This window comes from Centroberyx gerrardi, chromosome 12 (genome assembly GCF_048128805.1).
Source record: "Centroberyx gerrardi isolate f3 chromosome 12, fCenGer3.hap1.cur.20231027, whole genome shotgun sequence".
Classification (NCBI taxonomy): Eukaryota; Metazoa; Chordata; class Actinopteri; order Beryciformes; family Berycidae; genus Centroberyx; species Centroberyx gerrardi.
The window spans coordinates 30,264,460-30,285,292 of NC_136008.1; the positions used below are offsets into that span (position 1 = coordinate 30,264,460).

General features: G+C 42.8%; 1 protein-coding gene across 6 annotated transcripts; it reads right to left on the reverse strand.

Annotated features, from left to right (window-relative positions):
* Nucleotides 1-5,919: 5,919 nt before the first annotated feature.
* Nucleotides 5,920-20,043, reverse strand: vegfaa (vascular endothelial growth factor Aa). 6 transcript variants are annotated; one of them, XM_071905391.2, is made up of 7 exons: nt 19,921-20,043; nt 17,646-17,688; nt 14,822-15,018; nt 13,574-13,650; nt 13,452-13,481; nt 8,891-9,022; nt 5,920-7,416 (listed from the first exon to the last, which is right to left on the reverse strand). In XM_071905391.2, the coding sequence occupies exons 1-7, from the start codon at nt 19,984-19,986 to the stop codon at nt 7,395-7,397; spliced, it is 567 nt and encodes a 188-aa protein (XP_071761492.1). In that variant the 5' UTR covers nt 19,987-20,043; the 3' UTR covers nt 5,920-7,394. The 6 variants fall into 6 exon arrangements, with proteins under 6 accessions (XP_071761492.1, XP_071761495.1, XP_071761497.1 ...); XM_071905394.2 differs by lacking the exon at nt 8,891-9,022; XM_071905396.2 differs by lacking the exon at nt 8,891-9,022 and having other exon boundaries at nt 13,448-13,481.
* Between the last annotated feature and the right edge of the window lie 790 nt (nt 20,044-20,833).

Below are 20,833 nucleotides of genomic sequence, written 5' to 3' on the forward strand. Positions count from 1 at the left end.
CCATTCACTGCTAATGGCACCACAAATGACCAATTTGACACTGACCAGTTTCTGATGCAATGCCTATGGAGAGTTGCGCTCTCTATTGGATGCAATTTAAAATGTAGAAAAGTATAATACGCCAGTCAAAACACACCTAAGTAAAAGTAAAATTGATAACTTAAAAAAATATTCAAAAAGGACACCAAAAAGGCTACTCAATTACAGCAACAAGTGTAATTGTAATCTGTTATTTCCACCCTTGCATTTTGGTAGATGGCACACTTAGTAGTAGGTATAGTTTGCGCAGCATGTCAGGGAAATTTCTATTAGTCAAATCAAGGATTTCTTGTTAGCAGGTTCAGGTTCGCCTGTGGCAAACCTGTTACTGAAGCAGCAGTTTAAAGTCCAGCTCCACTCGCTCTGTTAGTTAACATGAGGTCAAAGTTGGCCTGATTTTTCAAATTCCTCTTTAATCGGAGATCAAATCATTTGCAGCATTCCTCTGGGTATTTAGCGCCACAAAGACTCAGGGCTCTTACTGTGGAGGGAAAAAGATTATGTTTATGTCTTATTTATGCCTCAAATCTGCCATGTAGAAGTGTTTGAGCACTTTTATAATGACATTAATCACATTTCTTAATCCTTTGTTAAGTGCTAACTCAGAACTCGGAGAGCTGGAGTTCTGCAGCGACGTCCCATGTTGTCTTTATGGCTCCTGACTCACGAGGCCAGCGTATCAAGTTTATATTACAGGAACTCTCACACATTTTCCTGTCAGCTCCTGCCAATTCAACCGCAGGAGCAAAGTTCAGAAGTCCTTAAACCTTAAACCAACAAACGTATGCCAAGTTTATCTGACAGCACTTCCATAAAAGCAGCTAATTCTCTCATGTTAAAACAACCGCAGCTGAAATTCAAATTAAACTTCCATAAAACATTACAGTAGGAGTCAGGAAACTGTGTGAAATCATCCCAAAATGAGGACATGAGGCTGAACAGAAACCACACCTTTATTCTTCATCAATAATTTGCATAACCGGCGGGGTAGATGTTCCATAAAAGTGGCAGCATGTTCATGCAGTCCTTTCCTTTTCACAAAATTTCAACATATTTCGCGGGAAAATACATTTAGGAGGAAGTCTGCACATGATATAGACCATTTATTAAAAATCAGATCTGGTCGAGACAGTGTCATCCATCTCTGATATGATGGATATGATGCAGTTTGATTGTTTTTTTTTCTTTTTTCTTTTAAATAAGGCCAATTGTACCTGTGTTAAAGGTGTGAGACTGCTGATTTAGTGTGTGCTCATTTAACTTTGATAGAATTGATTTCCATTTGGATTGCCTTTTGTGCATGACCTTATTTGGCAATACAGCTAAAATGACTTCCACAGAACTTTCATTCTGTTTTCATGTTGTTGCATGTGTGACATTGTGTGATGCAAAATTGCATCATTTGACTGAACAGTGGCAGTTGGGTTTCAACTTTCTCATGCAGCAGTGCTCATTTCCATAACAGTATCAAAGTTCTGTGGAAGTGCTTTTCCAATAACCATCATACTGTAGCCTATGCCTACGTATTTCTGTTCATCTGTATCAAGGGTGCCAATCATTTCTGATCCAACAATATATGTGAGTCACTCTGTATCACAGTTGACCTAACCAAGAGCCTAACCATTTTTCTTCTAGAGAAAGCATCCTGACATTCTTAGTGAGTAGCTACGCTCACCAGCAACAGCTCAACTGAATCTGGACAGACTGAATTGCTTGACCACTCTTGACACTGTGAAATAGCCAGCCACCAACAGCCATCAACTGGAGCTTACACACAGCATTGTCAACTACATTGCCAATGATCTGCTTCCTCTGTCAACTGTTGAAAACAAGGACTTTCAATCTCTCAATTCTCAATTCTTCACAGCTATCATTAAGGATGACTTGAGTGCACAAATGCAGAAAGCTCAATACATCCGTCTTACCGTGGACATCTTGTCCAGCAGGGACATGCGGTCTTTTTGGGTATAACTGGTCACTTCATGTTGGACTGTAATTCACACAGTAATGCTGGCTTGCGAAAGATTCCGTCTACAACATTTCCGTCTACAACATTGTCAACAAAGTGCCAACAAAGGTGGTGAAGGCATTCACTCTAGTCCCACCGGTGGAGGTTCATGACAGTGACACAGATGATAGCGATGATGCCAGAGCTGGCCATGTGGAGATCAGTGTAATTGATGAACTGGATTATTTGCCAGCTGAGAGAAGCCCATGCTTCATCCACACTGTCCAGCTTGTGGTGCGTGACGCGGTGGAACTAGCTGGTCCTCTAAAAATCGTAATGGCAAAAGTTCAGTGGCTTAGATCATTTTGCCACAAAACCACCTGAGCATCATCTGAAGCTCCAGGCTGCAAATGCAAAATAGGTGGAATAGCCAGCTGAAGATGATGAGGTTAGTTCTTCAGATGCCCTCACAAGTTTTCTCAGAGCTTCAAGCCCCTGTTCAGTTCACAACAAATGAAATCAAACTAATCATAGAGCTCTGTGAGACACTGGAGCCTTTTGAGGAAGCAATGGATCGATTCCATGTGTCTTCGCTATGCTGTGGCCAAGCAGGAGACCAAGCAAAATGATCACAACAATGAAATCTTCAACAGAATAACAGCTGGCTGAGTGTGAAGATATGGAGCGGTTTCAGCTGGCTGCCACCCTGGACCCAAGGTTCAAACTTGACTGGTGCATGGGTGGAGAAAGACACAACATCAAGGAGATACGGACAAACAAGGTCCTCTCTCTCTTCCCACCAAAATCATCAACCGCAAAGGAACCCTCTGCACCACCAAAGAAGAGAACAAAGCTTGGTGCATGTATGGATTCCCCAGCCCTGTCCACAGCCACACAGTTACCAGCATCAGAGGAGCTACCAAGCTATCTAAACCTACCATACCATACTGAGGAGTCTGATCCTCTCCAGTACTGGAAACAAAGCCAGAACTGGTTCCCTTACTTGGCCCAACTTGCATCCCAATATCTAGCCATGAGAGATGTTATCTTAGTGATGTGAAATTTGAAGGTGTAATGATGTCTCGATGCAATAAAAAAGTGTAAAATATATGAATAAAAGAACATGAATTTAGCAATAAAAAAAAGTACTCACTGTGTTGTAAGGTTTAATGCATCATGTATAGAGAACTGGACAAAACATAAGTTTATTTGATAGTTTAATTGTAAATTTAAATAGCTGATGTTACATACATCAAATCCCACCTGAAAGATCCCTTTAACAGTTTATGATATTCAGTATTGATAATATATAACGTTATGTGTAATCTCAGATATGTGGTAAGAAAACCCCCCCAAAAAGATGGAATTTTACTTAATTTCACTGAATTAAATTCCTGAAATTCCAATTCTGTTTCCTGTAAGTTTTTCAAATTCCAATTCCAATACCTCAGTTGACTTGGAATTGATGAGTTCATTCATGAATTGACCCCAACCCTGACCTACTGTATACCTTCTGTAAAAACTACAGTGAAATGTTATTTTCTTTGCACATTTTATTTATTCAATTAATTGTTCAATAATATTTTGGTAAGTGCATCTTTCATGTAAAGGCAATAATTTATCCCAGACTCAGGTGTGGTGGGTCAGACTGCCTTAAGGAGCTACTAACCCTAAAATAAATTTAAACAGAGTTTTAGTGTTCCATGATGGTCTAATTGATGTTTCAGAGGCTTTTCCACCCTGACAAGAATACAATTCTGGGGGAAACACTGAATCCTTGTGAGATTTTGGCATGAAAATGATCAAATTTGTTGTTTGTGGTGTGGTTGACTACACCACATACAAAGGTAGACTCCTTATTAACATAACAGTCAGCCAAAACAGCAGGAACAGGAGTGGGCAAGTTAATGACATCCGCTCCTGATAGGTAACAGGCTATTACAACCTTAATTAGTAACAAAGTGTTTCCACATAATTCCTTGCACTTTTATAATTGCTTGCACTTCGACTTAACTGTGATTAATAGCCCACATGGCAACTGCTGACGTTAGCTACCAAACTCTGGAGAAGAAAGGGTGTGAGGGAGGAAGTATGGCAAATGAGGTGAAAATGAGGGTGGCCTTAAAGCTGCACTAGGCAAGATTTTCATGTTAAAAAATCTCCACTAATTGACACACTGTAGATTCTCCCTATATTTGCCCAAATAAAATTCTGGTGTCAGTATGGTCACTGGTGGGAAATCTTCTCCACCCAGAAGTGATGGATCAGAACTTAAGAGTGAAATCCAAAACTATCTCCCTGTCGCCTAGTGCAGCTATAACTAAAATGTCCCGTCTCTTCCTGGCCTCCACAATGTTTTATTCCCAAAGAGGCGCTGCTAAACTCTCTCTAGTAGAGGTAGAATGTATGAAATTACACAATAACATAACCACAGACAGAACCATATGCTGAACTCTTAATTAGAGGCTCTGGTAGGAAATCATAGCCTACTGCTGGAAGCATTTTCAGTAGGAATCTCTGTAATAACTTTTATGGTATTGAGGTTTATACTGTTTAAACCTACATTCACTAAGATTGGAATGTGGACCATGTAGACTCAACAACGATACAATTATGTCTTATATGGGATGTAATTTGCCAGTCCGGCAGACCTGTGAAATGAGAACCAAGCAGACTCGCCTCTAAATTACATCCATATTACCAGTTATACTAGTGAGGTCGTTAATTAAGCTAATTAATGCATTAACTAACAAATATTTCTGGTACACATAAGTGGTACTGATATGAACTCTGTATCTTAGAGCATTAAGGAGTTATAGTAATTTCAAGAAAATCAGTTTTTCCTTATTAATATGCAAATTTATGCTGCAAGGTTCTCCGAAATCTAATCAGATCATCTACTCTATAGGGGGAACCTGTGGTGTAAGTATGAAGTTTCTACCATGTCTTGTTCTTGAGTTATTGTGTGATGCAATATATGTAATAGGCCTGTCCAGGGATGTATTGGAGGGAAAACCCACCTAAAGTCAGTTTTCCCACCTTTTAAGCCTTTTATAATGTAAAGTCAGTGTCCATCATGGTAAGTAGTAATACACTGATGTAAGTTATAAGAGTATAGGGGAATCAAACTTAAATAAATTAATACTTTTCTGACAATATAACTGATTTGCCTGATGATGATCACCAACTAGAGGTCATAGCTTACCCTCCTTTTCATTTACCACTACATCACTTCATATAGTCTATTTGGACACTGTGTATATTAATGAACATGGGCTCCATGGGAAACTTTTACTCATTTGTCCTGATAACTGATCAAACAACTGTATCTATATTTCTGCACCACTAAAAAGATAAGCCTTCAAACAGCGCTCCAGTTTATGTTTAATAAAAAAAAAAAAAACACAATATATTTTCAAAATAAATATGTTTTAATAGTTACACTAAAAACAAAAGAGGGTTATTAATATTGTAAAACATATCATTTTACAGCACCAATAAATATATTAATGTGAAAATATACTAAAAATGTGGCTGTACATGATAAGAAACAACAAAAAAAATCTGGCAATTTAATACAAATAGAATGTTTTTTCTCATCATCAGAGGACTTCAGAGGCGCAGGTATCGAACCAAAAGCCGGTCTCAGTCTTATTCACCAAATCAGGTCCGAGCTGACCGGCGGCAGCGAGACTCCTTCAGTCCTCCATATGACGTGTCTTCAGGAACTCAAGTGCAAAACCACATGTCCAAAGTCCCAGTCCAAGACTGAAAACACCAGCGTTGGCGCATCATTTCACACACGTTTGTAGCTGGGGTTTCTATCGGTCAACAGGCCTGCTATGATCCCCCTCCAGCCGGAGAGAAGCACAGCTAGTTTGATTCAGGAATGTCAAAGTGTTATCTCTCTGTTCTTTTTCTTTTTTTTTTCAAAAAAAAAAACGGTCTACAGTCATCCATGTTCACCACGTTCAGGACAGATTGTTGAAAACAGTCGAGAAGGGAGGGGGGGAAAAAATCAACCATAACACTGCATATAAATATATTACTCAAATACATAGAATACTGAAAATATTCTAGCATTATAAATTAGATGTAGTGTACTAGACAAAGGGATATCTGGTAAGTATATACAGATCGTTTTGCTTTAAGATGAACTCTTCTGACGTTGGATGCGTGATTATTTCTTTGGAACACATACAAAGCCATTAAATAAGGAAAATGGAGGTGGGCGATTTCTACGGTGGTGCATTGCATTTAGCTCCACCGTTACGGATGCTGTAATCAGCTTGTCTAGTCACTCCTTGTCTCCATATATACCTACGTTAATATCCCTTTAGACAGCCTGGTCTCGTGAAATTTCGTGAAATGAGCACGATGTCGTAAAATATTAAAAAAAAACAAGTGTAAGTTTGACACTGAAATACCACTATGGAAAGCGAGGGTGTAGACGAATTCCCATGACAAGATGTTTTCTACTGGGAATTAAGTTTTTCTTAACCAAATTGTTTTACTTGCCTAGCCCCAACCCTAACTTTAACTGCAGTTGTTGTATTTGCCTAAACTTAACCGTTACCTAACCTTTTCACAAGACGAACACGCGAAAATGATGTGTTCGATTCATCGTATTGTCACGTAATCCTTTCGTGGTGGCGGGAACGTAACCTTCACATAATTCCTGTCCACAAACACGTAATCGTCGTTTCCGAAGTCTGTGCTCATTTTACAAAAAATCGTGAGACTGTGTCAGTTTAGACGTATTCTCACACCGACTCCTATTGGGTGTTAGTCAGTACAGTGGTGGCAAAACTTCACATCGCGTCACAGAGGGGAAATAGTTCTTCTTTCTGACAGTACAACAGGAGCTCCTCCACCTCCTCGTCCTCCCCCACTTTCGTCCTTCCCTCTCAGTCTCTTCTATGAGAGTTCAGAAGCGAGCCGGGCTCCCGTCGCACCTCTCGGTGAAGTCGTGGTCACAATTTTTTTCGCTTAATGTTTACACAGAAATAATTAAGATATTCATATCCACAGCAGACCAGCATCCAGTGAAGTGTTACATAAAATAAAACAGATTCTTTTTTTTCCCAGTTCTACCCATGAGCGGGCCCAAACGGGCCGCCACTGAAATATATCCCGTTCACACGCCGGTGGCGCATTCGTTCGCTTTATATAGTGTCTCTGTTTTTAGCAGCAATATACATTGTCGTTGTACTTATATAGTATATGTACATATATATTAATATCTTTAGGTGGATAAAAAATAGACAACGGCAAGATGTGTGTCCCAACTGTTCTCTCTTGTGTTGTCCTTTCAACTCCTTGCAGGGAATGCATCCTCGGGTTTCAAAGTGCTGTGCCAAGAAAATAATTCCTTCATACCAGTGTCGCCCTCCCCCCTCTCCTCGTCTCATCTCCTTGGTTTGTCACATCTGTGGAGGACAAGACAGACATTCCGTTAATCGACCAGCAGCGAATCGGCTTCGCAACAGATTTTGTGAATTGAGCACAACGTCCTGAAATGCAAATAATGTTCTCCGTGCACGAAAAAGTGAGAGATTACATACATTTCCCCACCAGATAAGGATTATATGGAGGAGATACGACTAGAAACAGGAGGTAGTTTGGCGTTGAAGTAGGGCAATGGAAAGTAAGGGTGTGGAGGTAAGGTGGGTGGATACATTTACCTTCACCCAGGTTCAATTCATGCTATTGTCACACGATCCAATTTGTGGTGGAGGAACGTAATTTTCATACAATTCGTGCCACAACGTGTAATCTGCGTGTCAGAGTATGTGCTCATTTCACTAGATTTTTTGGAGACGGTGTAGGTTTTGTAGCATGGTTGGGGAAAGGGGGGTTGGGGGTGGGGGAAGGGGGAGTGTCCCACCACACACCCCCATCTCCTGAATATGGAGTGGCCAATTGGAATCATGTCACCGGTCACCCCACCCAGAAGTGTGTGTGCCTCTCTAAATCCGGCGCAGTGTGTGGGGGGCCCTCAGGGGTCAGAGGTCGTGGAAGGGGCCAGGTCAGGAGAGGTCACAGAACACAGGGCCTTGTTAAGAGCTTGACTAGAGGCAGCAGTCGTAGCACCTCTCTATTTGGCTACTTGCGCATAGCCGTTATTTGCACCAATGGCGTTGAGTCTGACTCCCTTGATTAGTAGTATTTTTTTATTTTATTTGTCTTTACTCATGAAAATGATTTATGAGTAAGAGCCAGAGACCATGAGAAGCAAGCAGCATGGACACCATTACTGCATTCACTCAATTGCGAGCCTCCCTCACAATCAAGAACCATGGGAAACCTTAGTTTCGTTAGTGACGTGCACAAGTTCTTTTTTTGGACTTCTGCCACATGAATGTATCTATCTGGTAGTGATCCAGACTGGTAGAAAGAAGTGAAAACTTCATTGGTGTGTATGGGCTGTAAATGATGGCCGCTGGCTACTCTATACAGATTGACCTAATATGGTGAATGTGAGTCGGGTTGTTTATTAGTTTGATCATGGATGTTGATAATGTTTTAAATCTGAGCTGAATAAAATATTATCATGCAAGGAGCATCTAACATCTTAAACATCCAGACTGCATTAAAGCAACATTTCAGTGTAATCTCAAGGGGTCACAGTTCGAACATAAATATGATGTGGAGCAGACCGTGAGACTGCTGCATGTGACAAGAGACAATGCAAGCACACAGGGAAGCACAGACCCACCACATTCCCATCTACAAACACCAACACACATCACAAAAGCAGGGGAAAAGCATGCATTTCTCAGCGGGGAAATCCATCCATGCGCCCGGCAGAAGCGCAGAGATGAACGGACAGATGAATAGGCAGGTAGGTGAAGGAGCGGTTCCAAGGCACGCTGTTTATCGTGATATATATGGTAAACAAACCTGCAAGTTCTTTCGTTTAACTCAAGTTGCCTGGACTTGCAGTCTAATTGTGTGAATTTGCAGGAACATTTACAGGTGAGAGGGTCCTGCACAAACAAGCGCTTTCTTCTCTCTGAGCAAGGCTCACAGTGGCTGCAAGGGAAGCAAAAGGGGAGAGAGAGACAGAGAGAGAGATCTAAGCTATAGAGCGAATCCTGCAGAAAGGGCAGACACAGACACTCATGCAACATACCCCCCCTCAAAACCCCAGCCCCCCCTCCCTCACCACCCTCCCTCACCGTCAAGACAAGAAACACTCGGGTCCAGATTCACTAAGATCGCTTTGAGAGGGCAATTTGCGCATTTTGTACGTCTCTGTTGCTTGAGCTAACAGCGCAGATTTTTTTACTTATTCACATAGAAATGTATGCAAATCTATCAAATTGTGGCGCAAACAAGCCCTCGAAAAGAGCACTGCACAAGCAAATAGCCCGTTCATCACCAAATGCAAGCACAAATAGCTTCAGCTGTAAGACTAATCCAATCCAAGGCTGGCACCCTTGCGCCTGGAGCCCCTTAACAATTGGAACGTTCTCTGATCTGATCTGCTCTGGGAACGACACGGTACGAACCCTCCTGGTCTGTTTTGATGGTCATGTCTGGACCACGTGTGTAAAACATACACAAGAACATCAGTCTTGTATCAATGATAGCAGCCATTCTGATTGACCAAACTCTTTGCACAAAGTGGGAGTTGGTGTTGCGAAGTCTTAGTGAATTGGGCACAGTCTCAATTTGCATGGCTTTGACTACAGACAACTATTATGAGGGCAAAATATGATTTACCTATAACTTACATATGCATGACCATAACGGGCGCAAACAGGCTTTATTGTTTTGAGCAGCATGGCTTTCTGGTTTGGTCATTTTGCTGATAAAGCGCACCTTTCCCTGCACAGTCCTTCAGTGAATCTGGGCCACAGTGTCAATGTGCTCATCTTTTCGGTCAACATCCTCATCACAAAAATGTTCAATAGCCGACACAGACCATAGAAAATATTGTCAATATGTTCACAAAAGCAACTCCTGATAGTTTTAGCTTGGTAAGTGTGAAGGGAATTCTTGAAGGCAGCAGAGGCTGGCGATACCATGATTTGGTGGAACTTTATGACGTTACAAAGAGAGCACAGACAGTGTGTGGTAAAGAAAACAGGTGACTGTCCTACGCCCATGAAACTTTACATGCAAGCTTATGTTCAGCTACAGCCTCTCTATCATTCTGTCTTCCTTTCTCTCCCTTTCGAAAATTGCACGACAAGCACATGTGGGATTTGGTCTAAGAGAACCGCAAAGGAAATGGACTGGTGCAAGTAGGCACACATGACCCTGGATGGAGAAATGTTCACCCTTCTGTACCATTCACACAAATCAGGTGTGGTTTTATAAACTAGGGTTCAACTGATATGGGTTTTCGAAGGCTGATACTGATATTTTCGGATTGAAGTTGCCAATAGCCAATATTTTGCGCTGATATTCAACATCTTTAAGTCTGGCCATTTTCAGGTCAACAAAATAAAGGGATTCAGTATTTCCCCCGGAAAAGTATTCATGTCAGGGTGGGAAAAGTCTCTGAAACAGCGTTTAGACAATCATGGGAAAGTAAACCTCTCCATTGAAACCCAGGGCAAAACGGAAATATCAATCTAACCCTAGTTTTAAAAAGTCCAGCAGAAGCTACATGTAATGCAAAGCTCAATGCTCCTGACCCATTTCTCAGCAATTTATGATTAAGCACATTTTGAGCAGCCTATCTCTTAGGGTCATAGAAGACACGATAAACCCATAGACACCATAGTTGATGCCTATAGATGCAGTATCTATTACAATGCTAAACGTATGAGATGGAAGGTCACACTCCAGAGACAAAACAGGGGCAGACTTGGATACAGTGAGGGTTGCTGTGGTGCAACAAGGAGCTATGCTTTGTCTCAAACCACTGATTTCCCCTCGGCTAAAATCACATGGCACAAGCACACGTTCAAGCAGCCTATGTCAAGACCTCCTGTATGAAAACAGGAACAAAACAACCCAAGCAGACCTTATCGGCGTACCTCTCAAGGCTACAATTATCCTAACCTAAAATACACCCCATGTCTGCACTTAACCGTTATACAGTAACCGTTGCTATCAAGACTACCCCGTTTAAAAGTCGTCTATCGGCTGAAACGAAAGGAAACATGGAAAGCAGATAACAAACCCCCAACAGCAAGTAGATGCGGCACCCACTTATCTGCCTGCAGCAGGCCAGCAGACAGCCTTAAAACCAACCATGCTTCATACAGATAGCATTACCTGACGGATTTCATGGCAACTTCACATCACTGCCATGGCATGGAATAAATGTGCCAGATTTCAAAAAAGAAGAAACGTGAAGGGGGGGGGGGGGGGAATGGAAACTCAGTTGAACAAAAGATTTGCTCTTTTAATTTACAAGATGACAAAAAAGTTCCTCCGATATCAAGCCAACCATCAAGAGAGACACCGTGCCGACGCCTAGGCACACTGCGGCGCTGGCATAGGCCTTGGCCTCAGCAATCCTGCCGGTGTCTCTCTGTTTCTTTCTCTTTCTCTTTTGGCCCTTGCCCCTGGAAAACAGAGAAGAGGGCAGGAGAGAGAGGAGAGACACCTAAGTAGATGCAGGGACACTCGTGCAGAGTTCAGTCAATAGCAGATAAAGCCAAACAGGAGGTAATCAATCGACAGGGCATCTGCCTTCTAATCTAGTCTCCTCATTAGCTGGGGTGGTTATCGATCCGCAGGATAGGACTGAGCTGGGTGTACCTGGGTGTATCTTTCTCTGTGTGTGCAAGTGAGGCAACGAATGAATGAATGAACACGTCTTCTTTATAGTACCTCCACTCCGCCCTGCCATAAGGGCAAACTCGCTGCCTACGTGCACAGTGACAGGCAGACGTCCAACAAGGCCGGACGAGGCTCAGCTCAGCCCCATGACAAGCGGATTTGATTTAGCCCTCTGAGCTAACATGATCCCATCTCTCCTCCACCGATCCATGGGGTTTTAACCCAGCGAGGTGCAGTCTGGCATACACGCACTCCTCTTATCCAATTAAACAAGGGGCGTTTCTCTGACCTGCTGCTGAGGTGGCCGAAGACACACACACACACACTGGTCCACACATGCATGTATACGTCAAACACACACGCAGCCCTGTGTCAACTCTGACAGCGAGCGAGTTCTCTCACGGCCTGTAACCGACGACAGCATCTCAGGCCGTCTCCGAGCTCCTCCTCTATTTACACCACTAAAAATAAAAATAGGTTAACTGCATGACACCTGTTGCTATGATTAGACTGTGGAAGTAGCCGAGGGCCGAGGGTCAGGCTTGTGCAACTGGAATCAGAGTGCAGACAGCAGCGGGTGGTCTGGAGCCGGCGAGCTACACCTCAATCCTCCGCACTGTTACAGCCGCACCGTAAAGCACTAAACGCGCTGCCATAAAAAGAGCATGCTCAAAGTGTGAGAGCCCAGTAAAGATAGACGGAAGATAGGCCTGTTCCCTCCCTCCAAGGCCTAGAGAGAACCAAGAACTAGGCCTTAAAATGCCTTCCTGCTGTGGCCGGCATCACTAACTCATATCTGTACGGTAGTGGAGGTGCTAATACACCTACTGCATTCGTGTGATATAGGAAAAATGATAGAAACAAGCTTCTGACTTGAATATACCATTAACCTTAGCTTTCAGATGGTAAATACTACTAAGCAATACTATTCACACCAGCTTTCCGATGGTTAATACCACCAGGAAACTTGGGGTTTGGTGATGGACCCTGATTTCTCTGACTTCCTAAATTCTGATGTCACCAGCAAATATCTCTAGTCAAGTGTAGGGAATGATATAACGACATTGCAATGTTTGCTTTGCTGACATGAACTCAAATGTATAATCACAATCAGGAGCCACCAAAGTCTACAGAAAACTTCAATCATGGCGTCTCGAAGGCTTCAAACAAACATGTTCAAAGGCATGAACACCTCCAAGTCGGTGCTTTGAGTCAGCGCTACTATCACTAATGGGAGGAACCCTTACAGTTCCTCTCACCACCCTTCAGCGACACACTAAACCAACTGAGAGAGCGGGCAGGGAAACTGTGAGCTTGTCAGCATGGAGGAGAAAGCCATGCTGTAGATACAGTAGCAGTAGATACTTGTTCTACTGCTAGCATTTGCATTAGCATCCCTGAAGGCTGCTGGTTCCACAGTGTCCAGCTGGCTGCTTCTCGTCTATGTACAGCACAATACATCACCAAAGTCAAAGACATGTTGGTTGCAGAGAACACTGATTGGTTCAGGAGGATTGTGATTGTGTCTGAGTAAATGTAAGTATGATTGGTTGAGAAGTTGGTCATTCAGTGTATTCATGTCCTATACTGTGGTAGATATGATGGCGCTGTCATGTTTAAGTTTCTACTCCAGAGCTAAACTGAACACAGAGAATCTCCATCCCCACTCAAATCCCTCAAAATACATGACCCAAAGGAAAAACACAGAACACGTACTTACTCTTTCTTTGCTTTGACCCCTGGCTTTGGTCTGAAATGAAAAGAGCGAGATGATTTAGATTTTTGCTTTTGTTAAACCACTGTGACTGTGCAAGGCAGTTTAGGGGGTTTAGAGTTTCTTACCTGCATATACACGTTCGATGCTCTGTGAAACTTAACTGAATAGTATGTTGCGATACCATCGGTTTGAACCGCATTACCTTGAGGAGAAGCAGAGGACACAACAGTGCATGGGTTAGACTATGAAAAAGCAACAAGGCTTTCCAAAACCAAGGTCGCTCACTTCCTCACCTCGACTAGCATTGCCCTTTCTCTACAGAAACTGCGCTATCACAGTTTGGAGACCACAGCTTTAACCACTCTCTGACCAAATGGCTCGAAGACATGAACTGTCTGTATGACATTCCTATATTTCTCCAGCCAAGATCCGTGCCCAACAGTAAGGTCTTGACGGAGGCCAAGAAAGGCCTTTGACATGGGCGTAAACAGAGTGTGCCGGGGTAAACAACATAGCTGACATGCCAAGCCTCGCTCCTTCACTTTCTCTGCTCTGCTGCCCTTCTGGAGAGAAGCTGTGTACAAAATAGTAGGACCACCTTCCTGAAGTTAAGCTGAAGTCCCTTTTGCACAATCCATGTCTCAGTTGTCTCAAGAACTAAAAAGTTGTTCTTTAACCCGTCTCCTCCCATTCATCTCCATCTAACCTTCATGGCTGAAGTGGATTTAACAGGTGACATCAAAAATGAATCAGAGCTTTCAAAGAATGGTATAGGATCAGTGGGAAGGTTAAAGTGTGAGCGATCTTCAGTATATTGCTTATACTTGCTTAAATTAAAGAAATACACCATGTTTTTGATAGACTGTCCCGTTGGTAAACGTAGTTGATAAGAACAAACTTTAGACACCGACATCATCCATGTGCCCCCGAAAGATTGTGTGCTAAAGGCTATAGCCTCCATGCTAACACTTATATTAGTAATATATATAGTAATAATAGTAATAACAATAATAATAGTAATAATACATTTTATTTTTATAGCTTTACTTTTGAGATAATGCTAGTGCCTATCACTCAACACAGTGTAGGACTATGCTAATGTGTTAGCACGGAGCCTAATATCACTCAACATAATGTATGCTAAAGTGTTAGCACGGAGTCTACTATCACTCAACATAATGTATGCTAAAGTGTTAGCACAGAGTCTACTATCACTCAACATAGTGTATGCTAAAGTGTTAGCATGGAGACTAGCATGATTTGGTGTCTATGTTTTCATCACTTCACAGGTAAGTTGACCAATGGGCCAATCTCCTAAAAACTTTGTGTATTCCTTCCCGGACACTGCTCAGTCCCCCAGTCCTCAGGCTCACCTCCAATGTGACGTTGTGAGTTTCCGTGGGCACACACTCCTGCGCTTCGTCAGAGCAGCAGCCTCCACAGCGATTGAGGACGACGCAGGAAGGGATGTAGGTGTGTTCGGTGTCATCCGGATACTCATGGAAGATGTCCACCAACACCTCCCTCGGCTGACACAAGCTCTTGTTATACACCTTCATGAAGGAGATCACTGAAAGAGGAATGAAGGAAGAACGAAAGGAGAACGTGACTATCTACTTTATCATTATAAAAAAAACTGTTATAACAGGTTTAACTCTTTGGAAAAACTCTTTGACAGGCTGATATCTACGTAAACAGGTTCGGTCCAGTTTTCTGTCTTTTCCCCTCCTTTACATTCAACAATTGCACCCCCCCCCCCACCCACCCCCCGCCACGCCATCCCTTCATTGCTTGTTTCCGTTCAGCGAAGAAGAGAGCACTTGTTCTTCTTGTTCAAAGTAAAAAAGCTACAGGCGTTCGTTTCCCAAGTGCTGCCCGTTACAAAAGCGAGCTCAGCAGGCAAACAATGCCACAGATCTGCGGCCTCAGCGACAACAAAGACATTTATTGTGCTGATGAGAGTCTTAATTTTTCCTGGCAAAACAAAATTATGTCAAACCAGCTCCAGAGTCCAAAGCCCACCAGTGTCACACTTGTAATTCCACACATGGGAATGAAAACAGCCTGACAACCATTTGGCAGAAATGCGCGTAAAACACATAGTCACACATGCACACGCACATTTACATTTTAGGCAGTTAGCTGATGTTGCTATCCAAAGCGACTTCCAGTGAGTGCAACAGTAGAACAAAGCTTCAATTCCTAGATCACCAAAAATTAGAAGCAACCAAAATGAAGGAGTGCAAAGCTCAGGGCTAACCCTAACCCGCTATCCATCCAGCCCCTACCCAGCCCAGAATAATTCATCCCACCATCCGGCACACCGGGTTCCCAGCGACCCCTGGCTAACTCCTGACCCCTGGGTTGTCAGAGCAGCAGTGACCTCAGGCATGGCGGCGCCAGGGTTCACCTCTGACATGTGACCCCAGAAAGCCCACCCCTGAGCGGGCTCTGCCTCTGGACTAACGCTACAACAACATCCTCTGGTCCCAAACCACACCAGCACCAAACTGACAGCTCTGGATTCACTGTGCAAGGGACTAGGGATCGACCAATATAGATTTTTGAAGACCGATGCCAATATTTTTGTACTGAAGCTTCTGATGGCTGATACTTGGTGCCTATATTCACTATAAAACTATACAGATACAGAGCATTTCCTGAGAGTTGTGTTCTTGTCAGGCCTCTGAAACAGCATTTAGACCATCGTGGGACACTAAAACTCTCAATTGAAAGTCATTCTAATCTTTTTTAGACGGGTTAGCAGCTCTTTAAGGCAGGGTGAGGCAGGTTTCACTGCAGGTTTTTCAGCCTGCTGAGTAAAATTCTCCCACACCACACTGGAATGATTGCTCTGCTCATACATCTGATATCTAATAATACAAATAAAAGCACTAGCAGTGGTAAGGGAGGAACCTCCATATGAGAGGTGGACGATATCAGATTTTTAATAAAACACCAATATCGGCCCTGTATATCAGTCTAACCCTACTGAATGACCCTGCTTCCCAGCCTCTCCAGGGTGAGCTGGCCAGCAGATGCGTTGGCCGGCTAACAGGCTAGCACCTGCTCTATAAGGAGCCTTCCGTCCAGAGAGCTGGTGCGGAGACTGGCTGCCTGGGTGGTTTGGGTGGGGGTCAGCAGACAGCAGCCACAAGTCAACATACTCAACTGTATTTCTGACTCCTAACCAGGGATACAAAGATTCTCTGTCTGTTTTAAGTAGACCTGCTATATTAAGAGTGCACAAAATATTAGAATCACCTGAAGCCTCTTCAGGACCATCCACAACTGTCTCAAGTCTTTCTTTAGCCCTTCTCCTCCTATTCATGGCTGAAGTGGATTCAACAGGTGAAATCAGTAATGGATCAGAGCTTTCAACTTGGACTTTACAGGTCCGCCGATTTCAAAAGAGCAGACGGTCCTAATATTTTGTACTGTAAACGCATAAGACGACTTTTGACTGGTTGAGAGAAACTGTGTGTGTGTGCATGTGTAAATGCATCATGTGGCTGTGTGATTTCTGATAGTGTCGGTGTGTGAAGGTCAGCAGCATGCAGGTGGCGCAGTAAAGGAAGGGAGTCGCTGCCCTTGTGCAAACGCTAATCAACAACCACACAAGCCTTCTTGTTATTTGGCTATGGAAAAGGCCTATGCCTGCCCAGTGATGCGCTACACTAAGTCATGTTTGTCTCCAACGGGTCCAACCTTGGCTTGAACACAGCACTTTGTCACTGTCAAGCATGCGTGCGTGCAGCATTGAACCGAGGCTGCCCGTCTGGTGATATTTCCACCGCACACGAGAGGAAAAATGTAAAAAACCTTTCATTACTGTGAAGGCCTTGACTGTTTGTGCACCTCCTCGCATAAACTCTTGTTTTGAAACACTTTTATGGAGACTCCAAAGTCCCATCATGTCTGACCTTTCATCGCTTGGCTGTTTGATTCCTACGAGTTCACAGGAGAACAACAGTCCTGTAACTCTCTATACTGAGCAAGAAATATCACCCACAAATGTCAAAGAACAAATGAAAACTTTGGAAAGGCAACAGTTCAAGAAGTGTTCACTACACGCCCACTAGGTGGCTCTGTGGTCTTCTAGCCTGGCAGAGCTACAGAGAGAGAGGGGGGGGGGGGGGGGGGGGGGAGTTCAAATCTGGTTTAATTAGACAGTTTTACAGTAGATGCAACACTTACCTTCATTTTTACTCTTCTCCCCTCCCTTGTTAATGCTGGCAGTCTGTAAGAGACACACATCAGACCAGGCGTTAAACATTTCTCATCAGGATGCAATATTGTGCAGATTGCCTCTATAAACATGTCATCAGAAAAGAAAACTGTTCAAATTCTCTGGCTTGTTAAATTACAGTGTACAAATCAATTTTACAGTATGCAGGGTCTTTTATTTTGGTTTTGTTTTTTTTAATCGGCAGCTCTTCCACAGCAGGCCTACAGTGTTGTAAACAGTGTTGTGGTGTAAAATGAAAAGGTGGTTATCATAAGGCACAATACAAACAAAAATATATATGTTCAGAAAAGGCACTGAGTCATGCTTTGTCGTCATATAACCTCCATCAATTTGATACTGCTTACCATGACGTATACTATAAATCTAGGTCAAATAGATTTATATCAGCATAAATAGGAGGTAAACTCTATCTTGTTAATAAAAAGCTGGGTAAACTGGTTTTAGGTGGGTTTACCCGCCAGTGCATCCCTGCTTGTGAGCAAGTGCAGTCAGAAGCATCAGCTGTGTCAAGCTGCTACACATACAGGCAAAAAAAAAAAAAGAAGTAAGGTGATTTTACCTTCAAAATAAAAGCGTCGCTAGTACTTAAGCGCTATGTTTCCATCCAAAACTGCCAAGCAAATTTTGAGGGAACTTTTGAAATGTGACAGAAAATGCAATGTGAATTAGGTGTGTTTCCATCCGCTGGGTTGAAGCAAATAAATCAGCTTCATGAATGAGCCACGTCAGAAAATGCATCCAATGTAAAGTGGAAAGTGTCACTTTTGAACTGTTGTACAATGAAAATGAATTTGTCAGGCTGGCCATGCCAAGACTATCATTATTTGCCTGGCAAATGCGTTTCTATTGCTGTTTAATAACTTCTTTTTTTTTGCAGTACTGAGGAAACTTTATCAAAACTTGCCATTTCCATTCGGCCCTTCTAATGAATTTACATGACATTGCGTGGATGGAACCCCGGCGCTCAAGAGGTTTTATTTTGAAAGATGTAACCGGAAATCGTGTTTGTTTATATTGCGGGTGACTTGACGCTGGCAGAAGCGGCATCCCTGTAGAGCGTCTCCCCGTTCACCTTATCTGTCTGCTGTAACCGACTCAGATATTGCGTGAGAAAACCGGAGGGTTGTGTGGGAATGAGGTGGGCATCCTGCAGGGCAGCAGGACAGGAGAAACCGGGTCTCAGCTTCCACGCTTTATAGATCATCGTTGAAAAAATAGATGGGGGAGTGAACGCTGGGAAATGAATAGTTGAAAGGACTGCTGTAGATAGTTCAAACTGCACCCGTCAGCTTAGTTCGCGTGTGCGGTGAGAGCGCAAAGCCCAACTCTATTCAAAAGTCTCGCAGTTTTAACGTGGCCTCGCTTATTGGAAAAGCCAGTATAGCATAAAATGAGACTCAATACCTTTTCTGAATCGTTAGGAGCTACATTTCAATTCGGCACACATATAATCCAAAAGCAGCACTTTAATTCCTTTAAATCACAACTTTTAGAATTGGTTCTCACTGCTCGCTACCGGCCACCACAGTGTATTTTGGTGGGAGAAGACTGGGAATAACAGGCGAAGCAATTCTAAATGTTGAAATTCTTTCAAAATAAGCGCTGTTTGGTGGATAGTATGTATGCCGAAATGAAGTGGGTATTTTAAGAAACCTGGCATAGTCTTGTGACATATGTTATGAGGTATCTATCTTTGCCGACAATCAAGGAAACTTAAACTCCCAGATATTTAAACGGAGTTTGGTTGACGACACAACGACACGTATTGCGGCTTCAGCTAGGGACAAAGTGGAACTATAAGGTTTTCGTAGTCCTGTAGAAACAAAAATAATCGCTGAGAGTTTTTTCACGGCGTGAGTAACACAGTTACATGAAAATGGCCAAAGAATAAAAAAGAATAAATGAATGAATGAATCCGACTGTTTTCTGTCCCAATAACTATGAATAGATTTTAGGCTTATTCAGGCCGAATGTAACCACATGTAACTACAGACCTACGTGTTTTTCCTTTCCAGAACACTTTAATAATATTATATGTCATTTAGAATAAAGAAGATATAAATATATAAAAAATAGAGATTATTGGAAACTGTCTAGTTGAAATTTGTATAGAGAACTATCCAGGCACATGCGAAAGAAGAGAAGCGCTCATTACTGAAACATGAACAGCTCCTTTCCAATTTGTTATTACGCGTGGAACTGGACATTTCATATAAGACTCACCTTTACATTAGATAGATGAAGAACCGCTGCCAAAAGGATTTGTATCAAACTGACAACAAAGTTCATGGTTGTAATTCCGCAAGGTGAGTATACCGGCGTGTGGAAATCTCAGCTGTCGTTGTTGGGGGGCTCACAATAAATTAAAACAGACAAAACACACTCGGAACAAAAATAATAATAATAATAATAAAAAAAATCTTGGTGAAATCTTGGCTATAGCAAAAGCAAATCCATATCGTCCACACACGTGGGGGTGGAAAGAAGATGCGGCACCCTCAGAGGAATCCGTCCAATGAATCTGATGAAATTGTCTCCAAGGAGCGCTCCGGAGGAAAGCTTTACCATCCAACAAGCCTCGGTCATCCAAAGACAAAGAGAAAAAGATCTATTCTAAAAATCCACGTTGAAACAGGAAGCCCACGAAGACAGCAATCCTCCCAAAAAAATAAAATAAATAAATACCAGAATAGTAATGTTTACAAAACGAAATGGATCGTCTCACCAACTTTGCGCACTGGTCTCTCTCTCTTTACGCTCATTGATCCCAGAATATGATGGTGTGTGTGATGGTGTGTGTGTGTACGGATGGGATAGAGGCAGTTTGCCGGTATAAAGTGATCCTTCTTGCGGTCCTCTGCAAACCTTCCTTCTTATTGTGTCTCCTTTCCTTTATTGCGCCTGGTGGTTTCTTCTAGTTTTCAAAGGGGGTTTTGGTGTGAGCGGTAAAATCAGCAGATTGTCCCCGGCGCGGCAGCGGTCTGTACCACCTTCTCTCGGCTTCTCTCGCTCTCTCTTCTTGGCGGATTGTGTTCATGGGTTATTATATTAAGGTGGTCACTGGCCGCCCCATAGACACACTGCAGAGCGCGTCATACTTCGAAAGCCACGCCCACCGTGGGGGAAAACAATATCG

Excerpts from the sequence above, each read along its gene's own strand:
- vegfaa (XM_078287186.1), bottom strand. The coding sequence starts at position 19,986 with ATGAACTTTGTTGTCAGTTTGATACAAATCCTTTTGGCAGCGGTTCTT. Across the intron at positions 13,482-13,573 it reads CATCGAACGTGTATATGCAG|ACCAAAGCCAGGGGTCAAAG; the intron begins GTAAGAAACTCT and ends TTTTCATTTCAG. Across the intron at positions 11,515-13,451 it reads GGGGTCAAAGCAAAGAAAGA|GGGCAAGGGCCAAAAGAGAA; the intron begins GTAAGTACGTGT and ends TCTGTTTTCCAG.